Consider the following 16,312-nt stretch of genomic DNA (forward strand, 5'->3'; position numbering starts at 1 on the left):
CATTGAAAGATCAGGGCTAGGTGCTATGAGGGACACAGAACCTGTTCTTAAAAACTTTGTAATCTAGCCAAGTGAGTGTCAAACCTTTTGGTCTCAGGACCTTTTTACACTCTTTAAAAATTATTGAGGACTCCTCCCCTTACCAAAGAGCTTTCGTGTATGTGGGCTATATCTATCAATATTTACCACGCTAGAAATTAAAATGTCTTCATATTATTAAGGAAATCATTTTGACCTTATGAACATTTGGAAGTGTCTCTGTGGGCCACACTTTGAGAACTGTTGGTCCAGGAAACGCAAAATAACTAACACAAAAATTGAGTTTAACATGAAGACTGCATGGACAGTGGGCCAAGATCCCTCGGGTAATTATATCCTCCTGATTGGAAGAGATAATCATAGGTCTGAGGCCTAAAGGAAGTCTTCTTCAAACAAGATGAAAAAGGCACAATTTGGTTTGTTTCTTTTCAACTTTTCCTTCTAATCTGATAAAAGAAAAATCGTTTAGGTGGATACAGCACCAGCCCTGGAGTCCAGAGGACCTGAGTTCAAATCTAGCCTCAGACACAACATTTTCTAGCTATGTGACTCTGGGCAAGTCATTTAATCCCAATCACCTCACCAAAAAAAAAAAAACTGTTTATGATGGGAACATTTTAGAGCCTCTGCCAGGGAGCTGGAATAGGTATTAGATTAGATTAGATGTTGTCATGAGATACAGTTACAGTTTCAGAAGTAATAAATATAGAGATGAGGGTGATGACATATATGAAGCCAAAGACAAATTTCAAATGCTGAAGCATTATTAGGAGGGCTGAATGGAGCTGTGAACAGACTCAATGTATCACAGATGGGAAATCCAGAAAGTAAACCCCATGTAACCACTGTAATTAGTCACTTTTATCATCTAAGAGTGCTTATGAAATTTCTTGAGTATATATTTATTGTGATATGTAAACAACTAAAATATGAATGAGGGCTTGTTTTGTTTTTATTTGATTTTTTGTTTTGTTTTGTTTTGCTAGGCAGTGGAGTTAAGTGACTTGTCCAGGGTCACACAGCTAGTAAGTGTCAAGTGTGTAAGGCTGGACTTTAACTCGGGTCCTCCTGACTTCAGCGCCGGTGCTCCATCCACTGCGCCACCTAGCTGCCCCTGTTTTCATTTGATTTTAAAAGCAATGCAGAATAATGGAAGAACAATGGATCTGAGTAAGAGAAATGGGCTTACGGATAGGCTGATACTTATTGACTATACGATACTGAGACAGTCCATTCTTTTTGGCCTCTTTGGGCCTCCAAATGCTCCTCTACAAGATGAGGGTTTGGCCCAGATTGTCTCTGAGGCCCCATTCTAGCTCTAAATCTTCTCATTCAATACAGATTGGATCATGAGCTGCATTCATTCAACTCTCCCAAATCCTCCCTCCCTTGAGAGCAAATAGGAATGCCAAAGCTTCATGCCACCATCCACCTGGTGACTGCTACCCAAAACGCAGACACATTCCTTAAGAAGCACTAAATAAGCCCTCAGGGAGGTGCCTTGCTGTTTCAATCCAAAACAAAATTTAGTATCTTTCCCCTATTTCTTTGTTCCTGTAAGGGGGCTCCCAAAGTCACAGCCTTGAACCCTCCTCGACTCCTCACTCTTGCATAGCTGTTCAGTTGCTGAACCTTGCCATTTCTACCTGTGATACCTCTCACATCCACCTCCTTCTCTCTACTTCTGCAGCTACTACTTTCCTGCCCACCTCCATCATCTCACCCATATTACAGGGACAGCCTTTGAATGGGTCTGCCTTCCTCAAGTCTTAGCCCCCTCCAATCCATCCTCCACACTGCTGCCAAAGTAATTTCATTAAGCACAGCTATGATCATCTTACTCCCCAATCAAACTCCACTGGTTTTCTGTGGCCTCAAGAATAAAATACAAATTTCTCTGTTCATGGTTTTTAAAAGTTCCAAACAACCTGATCCCAACAACCAGCCTTGTGGGACACTCTACCCTCTTCCTCACTTTGTCAGTGACTGTCAGAGGGAGTGTCAGCCAAACTGACCTGATCTTTGCCCCATCTGGCCTCCTCCCTGTCTGGAATGCACTCTCTTCTCACTTCTGCCACAGAATCACCTTCTTCCTTCAAGACGCATCACCTTCTACATGAGGCCCTGCTTAACCCCAGCCCTCACACCCAATGGTATGTACTTAATATACTTATATGTGAACCTATTTCTCCATTAGAATATAAGCCCTTTGAGAAGAGGGATTCACTATATTTGCACCAAGAGTGTCAAAGACATAGTAGACACTTAACAAATACTTGTTGATCATGATTTTACAGTAATATAGAACTTTGTGGTTGAAAAAAATCTATTCTTCACAATAACCCGGTAAAGTAAGCTACATAAGCAAACATAAGCCTCCTTTTAAAGGAAAACAATGACTTGCACATGGTCATAGCTAAACAAGATCAGAACTGGGATTTGAACTCATCTCCAAAGTCTAGGTTCATTGCTCTTTCCAGTATTATTTTCACCAAATTCTAAACAATTTTTAAGAAGGATTTTCAAAGAACAACTGCAAAAATGCAAGAAGTTCACAAAACGAATTCGAAAATTGCACCAAATGAGACCACAAAAACAAACAAACAAAACTCAAGTGTGCCCAGGTTATAATACCTATTAATAACATCATGGAGGGATTCTCTTCGTTGTTCTAACGTCAACATCAAACACTGAAGTACATCAGTTGTATTTCTTGAGGATGAAGCACCACAGTTCACCATGCCAGCCCAACTCCATTTATTTCTATCTGCAGACCCACGCAGAGGTGTCTTCTTCCGACTAATCACAGAACAAATTCCTAACAAATCGCTGCCATAGATAGGAGTTCTGGAACAGCGCCGCTCATTGCCCAGATAAATTCGGTCCAGTCGTTCTTTCAAAAGTCTATTTTTTTCCTCCTTTGGGTAAAATGGTAATAAGAGCTTGGTCATTCAAGTATGGAGAAGTAGACAGTTAAATTGTTAAAAAAAAAACGGTAATATCATCAAGTTATTATCATCAGATAGTAATTACAGAGTTCCCATGTGCATGGTCTCGCCCTGAACGCTTTGTAACACATAACAGTCATACTCCCTGCTTCTTTGGAGCTAATGATATCAATGAATTAGAGAGGGAAAGTTTCATTTTCTCTAGCAAGTCTAAAAATCATTTCTTATGAGCATCTCTAGTTAAGATCCTATAATACTTCAAATAAACAATGAAAATGCATAAGCATATTTTAGAGTAAAACAAAACAGGATTACTGTTACCTCATTATTTACCTCATTAATTAGACTACAGGAAAGCAAAATTTTAATGACATTTACGGTACTATTTTTGTAATTCTATAACAGGAAATTCTTACTTTAAAATTTCATTCAATGACAGCTCAGAGTATTTTTTTTTAAATAAGATGCCATTACTTGCCATGTTATTAAGGTAACTTGTAACTTCTGAAAACCGCATGTTTATACTACCAATTAATACTATAAGTCCCTTTAGCAACCTATATAACTGGTATCTGCTCTAACAAATGGAAAAAATATGTTTAGAATTCATTAAGTTACAAACCTGTGTTGGGCCTCCTATAGGACTAGCCATTTTTGGTACTACTCCAGTTTCTCCTGATGTCAAGGAATTAACTGCTGTTCTCCCTGGAATACCTACTATAATTTCAAAAATACCCAGCATTAATTCATATCTACATGAAAAAAGTTAAACTTCTTTAATTAATCTCATTATTTTCATATAATCAAAACACAATATAATTCTGAGTAGTGGACAAAATACTTAATTTGAAACGGGCTAATTTAGTGTCTAGAAATTTAATATCATGAAAAATTACATTTCGTTTTTCCTTTGAAGTTCTTCCTCTGAAATTCTGAGCACCAAAAAACCATGCTAGCATCAGCATTAAATACAAGAAAAAGACAACCCTGAAAAAATGTTTAATTATTCCACCTGGCTCAGGGAAAAATGAAATAGGGACATAGAAACACTCTTAGGTTTTTGGCATTCTCAATGACAGGGTTATGGTATTGTAAGGGCTCAAGGAAAAAAATTTATTTCTGCCATTTCAGCCTCTACAATGTTAAGAATAGGGTTAAGATTATTACTGTGAATCAAACTACCAAAATATTGTTTTACAGAGCTAGGAAAAATAATAACAATTCATCTGGAAGAACAAAAGGTCAAGAATATCAAGGGAATCAATGAAAAAAAAATGTGAAGGAAGACAGTCTAACCGTACCAGATTATAATCTGTATTACAAAGCAATCATCATCAAAACAATCCTGTACTAGCTAAGAAATATAGTGGTGAATCCATGGGATAGATTAGGCATACAATATACAGTAGTAAGTGCCTACAGTAATCTAGTGTTTGATAAACACAAAGACCCAAGCTTTTGGGACAAGAATTCATTATTTGACAAAAAATACCAGGAAAACTAGAAAGCAGTTTGGCAGAAACTAGAAATCAACCAGCATCTCGTACAGTATACCAAGATAATATCAAAATGCTTACGTGATTTAGACATAAAGGTGACACTACAAGCAAACAGGGGAGCATCAATAGTTATCTGGCAGATCTATGCATAAGGGAAGAATGTATGACCAAATAAGTGAGAGAGAGCATTGTTGTTATTAGATCATTTTTCAGTTATGTCTGACTCTCTGTGACCCCACGTGGGGTTTTCTTGGCAAAGATACTGGAGAGGTTTACCATTTCCTTCTCCAAATCATTTTACAGATGAGAAAACTGAGGCAAACTGGGTTAAGTGACTTGCCCTATGGATAAGGGAATAATGTATGACCAAACAAGAGATAGAGAGTATTATGTAATGTAAAATGAGTATTAACTATATTAAATTAAAAAGGTTTTGCACAAACAAAACCAAATGCAACCAAGATTGGAAAGAAAGCAGAATACTGGGTGAAAAAACTTTTTACAGCGAGTTTCTCTGATAAAGGCCTTTTATCTCAACTACATAGAAACTGAGTCAAATTTATAAGAATACAAGTCATTCCCCATTTGATGGTCAATGGGTATGAACAGGCAGTTTTCAGAAGAAGAAATCAAAGTTATCTATAGTCATATGGAAAAATGTTCTAAATCACTATTGATTAGAGAAATGAAAATTAAAACAACTCTGAGGTACCACCTCACGCATATCAGATTAACTAATATGACAGAAAAAGAAAATGACAAATGTTGAAGAGGATGTGGGAAAACTGAGACACTAAAGTACTTGGTGGAGTTGTGAACTAATTCAACTATTCTGGAGAACAATTTGGAACTATGCACAAAGGGCTATATGACTGTATACCCTTTGACCCAGCAATAATACTACTAAGTCTGTATCCCAAAGAGAAATTAAAAAAAAAAAGGAAAAGAACCAAAAACGACAAAAATATTTATAGCAGCTCTTTTTGTGGTGGTAAAGAATAGGAAATTGAGGGGATACTCATCAATTGGGAAATAGCTGAACAAGCTGTGGTATATGATTGTCATGGAACACTACTGCGCTATAAGAAATTATGAAGAGGATGTTTCAAAAAAACCTGGGAAGACTTACAGGAATTGATGCAAAGTGAAGTAAGCAGAACCAGGAGAACATTGCATATGGTATCAGCAATATCGTTTGATTGTAAATGTAAATGACTTAGCTTAATTCTCAGCAATACGATGATTTAAGACAATTCCGAAGTATTTGGGATAAAAAATTCTATCTACCCCCCCAGAGAAAGAACTGACGGAATCTAAATGCAGCTTGAAGCATACTTTTTCTTTCACTTTATTCTTGTCTGTTTGGCTTTTTTTGGTCTGTGTTTTCTTTCAAAACATAACTAATACGGAAATGTTTTGCGTAACTGCATGTGTATAACCTCTATCAAATTGCTTTCCTTCTTAAAGAAGGACAAGCAGGAGGGAGGGGGAGAATTTGGATCTCAAAATTTTTTTAAAAGAATGTTAAAAGTGCAGCTAGGTGGTGCAGCGGATAGAGCACCGGCCATGGAGTCAGGAGTACCTGAGTTCAAATCCGGCCTCAGACACTTGACACTTACCAGCTGTGTGACCCTAGGCAAGTCACTTAACCCCAAATGCCTCACAAAAAGATAGAGAGACAGACAGACAGACAGACAGATAAGAATGTTAAAAATTGTTTTTACATTTAATTAGAAAAAACATTTTTAAAAAAGAATATTACTGTGTATTAGGCACATCATCATACTCATCTCCTATTTGTAAAAAATTAGAAACAGCAAGGAGTAGGCCAAAGTTCAACTATCAGGCTCAACATAATTGGTGTTTCTAGCTCTGGACCAAAAAATTTTATTTTCTTCATTTTAATCAAATTACTGAATTTTTATTGAGATTATGTTAATTAAAGATATGTAAATATTAGTTAAAAATTACAATAGATAGAAAATTAACCTAGGTCATACATCAACAACCCTGTATTTATAATATAAAAGTGTATTTTTACTCTATTGTAACATTTTGTAACACTTCCTATTTAATACTTAACAAATGACAACGGAAATGGAGATAGATTCTAAAAATGAATTCTATTCATAACATCTCCCTCCTTTAAATCCTAAAAAAAAAAAAACAATTGTGCTTAAAATAATGGTCTGAGTATAGATAGACATATATAAAATGTCATATATAAAGATATTTATGTATATATGTATATTTATATGTACATATATATGCATGTGTGCAGCATACACATACACACATATAAATCTTGAGAGACTTGAGTTTCTCATTGGGTCAGTCTTACACAAACAGTGACACGGACTGTATGGAGAAAAAGCTTTATAACAATAGTCACCCCAAACAGCCATTTGCCCAGCCACATCTGTCAATCATTAAGAGAGCCAATAAACTTCTGCAAAAGCCAGGCATCACACAAGGAAAGAATAAATGTTCCATCGTTCTTTCTTGTTATTCTCCTCTTTGCTTTTTTCTTCCTCATCTTTACCTCTTTCTGTTTCTCTTCTCCCTATAAGCTCCCCTTTTCTGCCTCCCTCCCTCCCCCCTCCCCATTAATGATTCTTCTCTTTCTTTCTGGTTCTCTTCATCATCTTAGCCAAAAAAACTCTTCTCACACAAAGCACTACTCAGCTACACAGGTACTACTCAGCTTTAATCATGGTGTATTGTGAAAAATGTAGACATCTTGAAATGTGTCATATGATGAAAAAAGGCTGCTGTAATATTTCTCTATTGCTATGGTACACTGTCTGGCATATAGTAGACGCTTAAAAAATGTTTACTGATTTATTGACTGGTATCTCAAAAGACCCTAATCTTAAGCTTTTTCCATTTAAAACACACCAGTAAATAATCCATGTGTTTTTGGTGTTTTTTTTTTTACAGTTTTCCTTCAAGAATATAAATTAAGCTAGAAGAACCATAGTTGTAGCAGTAAAAAGCACCTTAAAGAGCCATCTAATCTAATTCCTTCCCTTTATAGATCAGGAAATTGAGGCTCAAAGAGGGTGAGGGACTTGCCCAAAGTCATACAGATAGGGAGGAAAGGAACAAACATTTATTAAGCACCTATTGTGCCAGGCACTAAGTATTATCCCATTTGATCCTCACAACCCTGGGTATTGGGTGTTATTATTTTCCTCATTTTACAGATGAGGAAACTGAGGCAGACAGAGTGAAGTGACTTACTCAAGGTCACTCGGCTAGTAAGTACCTCTGGTGTTCCTGACTCCAGTCCCAGCAATGCATCACCTATGAGGGCTCAGAAAAAAGGCAGATAGAAAATCTGAACCCAAGTTCTCTAAGTACAGGACCAATTCTTACAGAACACTTCCTTGAAAAGGAGGGGACTTCAGACTAAAAAAGAAAGACAAGTGAATGATACGCTGGTGAGCTATTAATAAGAAGGAGGTCATCACCCTACATTCAATGATTCCTCTACTTCTTACCACATCCAAACCATCACCTGATGCATCATTTTCTAAAACTCTGAAAGGGAATCAAAGTCAAGAGCCAAGTAGAGCCAGGCAGGCTTGGGGGCTGAGAGAGTCAGCATCTGCAAGGAAGTAGGAATGAGACCAAGATCCAGAACAGCCAAGGGGGAAAGGCTGTGTGAGACAGGAAAACACAGCTCCCACAGCTAACTTTTTACTCCTGGACCACAATAGGGTCCATTGAGTGGTTTACAGGGAAAATTCTAACCAGGCTCAGTTCCACGTGTGATTGACAATTTACCCAGTCAATCCACAGAGAAGTCTAAAAGGAGCATTTACATTAGTGAGCTCAAAATCTAAGCATGCTGATAGCCTACAATAGGCAAATGTCTTCAGGACAAAAAAAAAGGTCAATCAACATGATACTAATTGTCACATCCAAGGAAATTAGTTCATCACAAACCTAATTTGTAGTTCTGAACTATTCATTCAGTAATAGCCACAAAACTGATTCATTTTAATCACTGGAACACAACTGTGATAATTAAGTTTAAGTGACAGAATCCTTGTTTCTGAACAAGAAAAGCGACATACCTGGTGGAGTTCCTGGTGTGGAACTTGGAACATTTGCTTGGTTCTTGTTTCCCAGGGCACTCAAAGCATTCTGGACAGCACCAGCCTGAGACACTGTCTGCATAACAACCGGGCCTTGAGGGCGCAGATACTGTTGTCCAGGAGCAGAGACAATCTGAAGAACACTTCCTGCAATTTAAATCACACCAGGGATCACTGTGGGGTTTAATGGTCAACATCTGTTCTATTTATTGACTACCTTCATTGTTAAATTGTCCAGGAATATAAGATGGGTGTGATAAAAATTTTTAAAAAACAAGCCAAATTACTAAATAAGATAAACATAAAATTAAGGTAAATGTTAGAGGGAAAGGACAAGGATCACCACTACTATTAAGATAAAAGGAACAGTTTCTCCACTCCACTCCTCCTCTGATGCCACATCATGCCACAAGTTCTCAACAGCAGCAAAAGAGCACAAGACTAGGCAGGTTTGAACAAAATGGAAAGGCTTCCAGTACAATTACGCCTAAGTTTGAGGGTATTAATCACTAGGTTAGTCACAAGGTGATTAATTTTGTCAAACACAGCAAGTAAAAGAGCACCTAGTAAATCCTAGTAAAACCTAGTAAAAGTAACATCTTCTCTAAGTTTTACATTTTCAAAACAACTACTACATGAGCCTAGAAATAACTTATAGGGGGCAGCTAGGTGGCGCAGTGGATAGAGCTCTGGCCTCGACGTCAGGAGGACCTGAGTTCAAATCCGGCCTCAGACACTTGATACTAGCTGTGTGACCCTGGGCAAGTCACTTAACCCCACACTGCCTCACCAAAAAAGCAAAAAAAAAAAAAAGTAATTCAGAATTCTAGCGTCTTCCAATTCTTAACTGCCACCTTCCTGAAAGTTCCTCATTCTAACCACGTAGATGGTTAAATCTTCTACCTTCTTGGACTTCAGAGGTATATAACGTCTTCTCCCTCAAGATTCACCAAATTCATCACTATGAAAAAATGAAGGTAAAATAAAATATCCCAACTTTTATGACATACCTACCCCCTCAAAGATTACTTTGCACATACCACTTCAATGCTTAGAAAATACGTAATTTCCTCAATGATGGTTTTCTCTACAGTGCAAACTGTGACCCTCTTTAACTTGGCAGATGACCTTTGAGGATATCTATGGCCAAAAAAAGTAGCCTCCCAATAGTCAACCTGGTGCTGAGCCACTCCAGTCTTAGCTAGGGTCGGTCACCGATATCAGACTTACAGGCCAAAACGGAACCCAGGCCAAAACGGAACCTGTACTAGTAGATCTTCCAGCTTGCTAGTTAGTACCTGTAAGGGCTTAGTACTCCTGACAGGGCCTTCAAAAACCTAGACTGAAGAAGCCTCAGAACAGAATTTTAGAAGATGTCTCAGATGCACATACAATGCAAATTTTATTACCATATTTTATTTCCAAAACTGTGAATGCATTTCTATTTACAAGTAATAGGTGTATGAGGCTGTTCATGGAGTTGAAAAGCTACGATATACTACACAGGTGTTAATATATACATGGTGCGAGTATAAAGAATGTCTTATACACTTTTTTTAAAGACTGGAATTCCCTATCTCACCCAAGCAAAAGGAAAAAGAACTACTTATGGGTTTGATCCCACTACTGATTAGCATGAGAACTCTGAATACTTTGGACCTGGGCTGCTTCACCCCTTCTTCTGCAACCTGGTAACCATCTTCCTCTCCAGCCCCTGGGTGTTACCACGTTAATGCCAAACTTATGGCAGACAGCCGATCACCATACACCGTCCCAGCCTCAAGAGATTAACCCAACTTCAGCCTCTGTGATAGCAGAGATGACAGGCACGAACCGCTAAGCTAGGCTTTCCACATGTTATCAAATTTTTTTAACATTAAATACTTTGTACACATATCCTCATGTCAACATTTGAAAGCATTTCAAATTTGACCAAGGAAGATGCAATTGCAATAAATCAAGAAGCATTATTAAACGCCAATTATGTGGCAGGTATTTTTAGGTGCTGGAGTCATAAGAACTTTTTCTGAAAGAGTTTACAATTCTATAAAAGGAGACAAGAGAGATGTGGAGGTGGAAAAGGCAAGGGTTAGCAACTGATGGGATGTGTGGGGTGAGGAACAATAAGAAGCTAAGGATGGTGCCAAGGTGGTTATGAACCCAGGAGACTAGAAGAATGATAGCACCTTAGTCAGAAAATAGGGAAGTGTGCAGGAAAGGAAGTTTCAAGGGGAAAGAAAACAAACTCAGCTCTGACAAATTCCATTCAAGAGGTTTCTAAGACATCCAGTATGAAAGAGCCAAAAGGCAATCAGTGATGGTGAGAATAAAACTCAAGAGGAATGACTAGGGCTAGATATACATATACACATGTGCATGCATGCATGCCTAATATATACATATTCTCTGTGAGTTCTCTGCACAGAGATCATCATTAAAGTAAAGGTAGTTCATGAAATCATTAAGCAAGAGAGTGTAGTTAGAGAAGACAGCAGAATGCAGGGCACTGGGGAATACCCATAGTTAGGGGATGTGACTGACACTGCTGATCACCCTCTCCTCTCTCTAGGTTTTTGGGACACTGCACTCTCCTGCTTCTCCTCACCTACCTGACCATTCCTTCTCTGTCTCCTTTGCTAGATCCTCCTCCAGATTATAGCCTCTAACTGTAGGTATCCCTCAGGGTTCTGTTCTAGGACCTCTTCTTTTCTCCCTATATACTACTTCACTTGGTGATCTCATCAGCTCCCATGGATTTTAATTACTATCTCCATGCTGATGATTTTCAAATCTACTTATCCAGCCCTAACCTCTTTGCTGACCTCCAAGCAGCTAGCAATACAGTGGATAGAGAGCAGGACCCGGAGTCAGGAAGATCTGAATTCAAATCTGGCCTCAGACATTTACTAGTAGTGTGTCCCTGCTCAAATCATTTAACTTCTATTTGCCCCAATTTTCTCAGCTATAAAGCAGGGATAATAAAAGCACCTGCCTCACAAGGTTCTTATGAGGATCAAATGAGATTATATCTGTAAAGTGCTTATTAGCACTGTGCCTACCACATAGTAGGCTGCTTAAAAATACTTATTTCCTTCCCTTCCCCAGTCTCACATCTCCAACTGCCTTTCAGTAATCTCGAACTGGATATCTAATAGACACCTTAAATTCAACCTGTCCAAAACAGAAATCCTCCTCCACTCCTATCTTCCCTGTTATTGTAGAGGGCAATGCCATCCTGCTTGTCAGGAGTCATCCTAGCATCATTCTGGACTCCTCTCTAGGTCTCACCCCCCCCCCAATCCAAGCTAGGTCAAGGTCTATGAATTGCACCTTTGCAACATCTCTCAAATATACCCCCTTCTCTCCTCTGACACTGCCACCCTTCTACTGCAGACTTTCATCACGTCATACCTGGCTTACTCCAATAGCCTTCTGTGGGAAGGGAAAGGTGGGGTATGGGGGGTAGGGGGTTAGCATCTGCCTGCCTCAAGTGTCTCCGTACTCCAATTCATCCTCCATTCTGCCACTAAAGTGGTTTTCATAAAGCACAGGTTTGATAATGTCTGTCTGTCTGTCTCTCTCTCTCCCTCTAAACTCTAGCAGCTCCCTCTCACCCTGAGGAGCAAACAAAAAATGCTCTGTTTGGTCTTCAATGCCCTTCATAACCTGACCCCCTCCCATCTTTCTAATCTTCTTACTCTCTGCCATATCTTCTTCAATGCAGTGACACTGGCCTCCCGGCTGTTTGGCCAACAAGACCATCTCTCGGGTCTGGCCATTCTCTCTACCTGACCCCATGTCTGTAATGTTCTCCCTCCTCCACTTCACCTACTGACCTCTCTGGCTTCCTTCAAGTCCCAATTAAAATCCCATCTTTTACAGGAGGCTTTCCCCAACCCCCTCTTAATTCTACCACCTTCCTTCTGTTCATTATTTTCTATTTATCCTCTACATAGTTTGCTTTGTATGTACATTTGTTTGCATGTTGTCTCCTCCATTAGACCATGAGCTCCTTGAAGACAGGGATTCTGCTTTTCTTTGTATCCCTAGAGCTCAAAACAATACCTGGCACACAGTAGGCACTTAATAAATGCTTGCTGAGTGACATGCATGATGATCCAGCAAAGTAATGGAATCACAGATTTTAAGCTGAAAGAGACCTGAAAGGTCTCAAACAAAAAGAAAAAAACTCAAACTTTTTTCGATTAATATAAAAAATGTTTTTCTCCCTTGTAGAAAAGGGGAAAAAAAAACATCATCAAGGAAAAAAAACAAATTCCCACATTGGCCTCGTTTAAAACCTGTGTCTCATTCTTCACCCTGAAACCATCACCAAGCATGTTCATGCAGTGACAGAGTTCTTAAGTCTTTCAAAATTGTTTGTGTTTACAATGTCGTTATTAGTTTCAACTGTTCTTCTGGTTCTGCTCACTTCACTCAGCACAGGTTTATATAAGTCTTCCAAAGTTTCTCTGAAACTGACCTTTACAGCATGGTATTCATATGCCATAATTTGTTCAGTCATTTCCCAACTGATGGACACCCCCTTAGTATCAAGTTCTCTGCCACAACAAAAAGATTTGCTATAAATATTCTGGGTCTCTTCCTTTCATCTCTTCGCAGTATATATAGCCTGGCAGTAGTACTACCAAGTCAAAAGGCGTGCACAGTTTACTAACTTTTTGGACTTAATTTCAGTTCCACCAGTTGTGCATTAATGAGTCTGCTTTCCCTGCAGCCCCTCCAACATCCATCATCTTCTTTCTGTGTCCACTTTGTCAATTTGATGAGTCTAAGGTAACACCTCAGAGTTGCTTTAATTTGCACTGATCTATTAGAGATAGGAAACATTTCTTCATGACTCTCACTAGCTCAGATGTCCTCTTCTGAATTCTGCCTGTTCGGAATCTCTGACCACTTATAAATGAGGAATGGCTCTTATTTTTTAAAATTTCAATCAGTTCCTTATGTATCTCAAAAATGAGACCTTTATCAGAGAAACTTGAGGCAAAATTTTATTTCCAATTACCCATTTCCCTACTCATTTGAGCTACGCTGATTTTGTTTTGCAAAATCTTTTCAATTTCATGTAACTCTATGAAATTATCCTCTGCTCTCCTCTCTTTATTTGCCTGATCATGAGTGCTTTCATTTCCATAGCTACAACAGGAAATTTCTTCTTTGCTCCTCTAAATTGTTTATGATATGATCATTTATGTTTAAGTTACATATCCCCTTCTCTTGGCATAATGATATGAGGTATTAGGCTAAATCTAATTTCTGTCAGTAGGCTCTCCAGTTTCCCCAACAGTTTTTGTTGATTAATGAAGCTTTACTCAAAGGCGGGATCTTTGACTACATGGGTCCATTGTTTGTGTATATAGATACTTAACACTTGTTGACTGATTGATTAAAACAATAATATGTTCCATTTCCATTATGTTGAGTTTGAAATGTCTCTGGTTCATTCAATTTGAAATGTCCAACAGCCAGTGACGTGGGACTGTGGCTTGAGGGAGAAACTGGAACTGGACACACTGTGAGTCATCTATACAGAAATAATCATTAAACCAGTGGGATCGTGGGAGGTCACTTTGAGAAAAGGAAAGATGGACCAGGATAAATCTTGAACATCCACAGTTAGGGGGCATTATATGGATGAAGAGACAGTAAGGGAGAATGAATAAGCAATGAGAAAATCAGGATCTAGAGATGAAAAGGAGTTCAAAGACCATCTCATCTAAACCCCTCATCTGACACATGAGGAAACTAAGGCCCAAAAAAGTTAAATGACTTGCCCAAAGTCATGCAGACAACAGGCATCAGACTTGGAAAACAACCAAGTTCTCTGACTCCACATCCAGTGCCCTTTCTACTGTCCCATGCCAACTATCTCATCATGTTAATTGTCATTTTATTGATTAATTGATTTTACCTTGCAGTTGGAGGGGCTGGCCTGCAGTGAGCTGTCGGAGCTGACTATGTGACAAGGTAAACTTGTTCCCTTGAAACTGCAGGGTCACAGGGGTCTCCGGCTGAGCTACTCGATTCTGTGTCCCTGCTATGGAAGCCAGCTGGGCAATTTTCACAACCTCTCCACCTGTTAAAATGTAATACTTTGTGAAAGCCTGAAAATGTTACACTGATATACAAGCATCACCACAAATCAGCAAGTATAAAAGACAGATACCACAGGAACATTCAGCAGGCATTGCTTTCTAATACTTTTAGAAAATAATGCTCTTTTAAAAGTATAAAAACTAAGGATACCAGTTTAAAATATCAAACTTAGCTCTGGTCAATCTATTTAAACAAAACTGGCAGAGATTTTAGCTACCCATTTTGACAACCCATTTTTGAACCAAACTATGAAGAATGTCTTCACTTTACTCTGCCCAATTACAAACTCAGAAAGCACATTATTTTAGACTAAGAAGTAAAAAACAAGGATCGTGCATTTGCTCGTATACTCTATTTGCAATGTACCAGGAAGCTCGCATATCAACCTATGATCTTCAGAAGCTCTCATAATGTAAAAATTCACAATTTTTCAATCCAACTCCATGGAGAGATTTCATAGAGTTAAGATAAGAACATTACATCCTGAAGAAAGATTAGATAACTATTTCAATAGCAAAACCTGTTCAAAATTTGGGTATAGTATAAACAATACCAACTGATATATACGTTACTCAAAACGTTAAGTTTCACATTTTCACCACATTTTCCGACATTTGGTGTTACATTTTTTTTGAAAGCTATGAGATAAAATGTGAAACTGCTTATGTTGTTTAAAATGCTTGCTTTACTTGAAAAGCAAATGAAATGAAACCCAAGGTGTAACATGTAAACAGGCTCAGAAGGTAGTGTTACACAGGTTTTAACAGGAGAAGCTTTTTCTTTTTTTAATACACTGGTTGATATTCGAGTCTCAATGTTCCTCCCAAGGAAGTCAAGACCAGGCTTATTAGTGGTGCGATATAGAGAACAGTTAGTAAAGAACATTGGCCTAAAGGCATCTCAGGAAGAGGAACAGAAGAAGGAAACTGAAACAGGACTCAGAGAAATCCCCAGCCGCTGTTGTCCTTCCTCAGTTCACAAGTCATAACTCAACTTGAACTAACCCGGGCTGGAGAATGTCTAGACCATTTGTCTTTCAATGCAACCAAGCACCTTCCTCTCAGCCTCAAGACAGATAAATAAAGGACTCATTTGTGCAAAGGGGACTAGCCTTGAAAGTGTGTGAGATGGCGATGTTCAACTGGCCCTCATCTTTAAGACAAATAAAGGCAGGCAAGGTCACAAGCTGGGACTGGCACCAAGGAGACATGTGAGGGCAGCTTGAAAATGGACGAGTCTCTTTACACTCACTAATTCACCTGGTTTTCCTCCATCCAGAGAAGCCTTTGCACAATTTTGCTACTCAAAAATACCCATGGCAGAATGAAAAGAAGAGAGTGTGTATCTGTGTGTGTGTAAATATTATAACATTTCTGATTCTGAATATTCACTCCAAGCTTAAATTTGACAGAGAACACCCTACTAAAAAGAAATGATCTTTTTTTTTTTTAAAAGAAAAAACCTAAAGCCAATTCACATAGTGGGAAAAGAACTAAAATTTAGATCCATTAACTTTCATTTGATTAAACTGGTTCTGTTATGACAGCTGAGCCATGGAATCGACACACCAAAACATTGATTCCTACTCATCCCCATACTATAC

General features: G+C 38.5%; 1 protein-coding gene across 1 annotated transcript in view; it reads right to left on the reverse strand.

The window, feature by feature from the left end:
• The window catches only part of EP400 (E1A binding protein p400), a 262,063-nt gene that overhangs the window by 155,488 nt on the left and 90,263 nt on the right, over positions 1-16,312 (reverse strand). Inside the window, 4 exon segments of the mRNA XM_078154252.1 lie at positions 2,674-2,957; positions 3,610-3,704; positions 8,569-8,736; positions 14,525-14,689. Of these exon segments, the coding sequence (XP_078010378.1) occupies positions 2,674-2,957; positions 3,610-3,704; positions 8,569-8,736; positions 14,525-14,689 (712 nt within the window).

The sequence above is a fragment of the Phascolarctos cinereus genome, unplaced genomic scaffold, assembly GCF_003287225.1.
Source record: "Phascolarctos cinereus isolate Bilbo 61053 unplaced genomic scaffold, phaCin_HiC Scaffold_4;HRSCAF=312, whole genome shotgun sequence".
Classification (NCBI taxonomy): Eukaryota; Metazoa; Chordata; class Mammalia; order Diprotodontia; family Phascolarctidae; genus Phascolarctos; species Phascolarctos cinereus.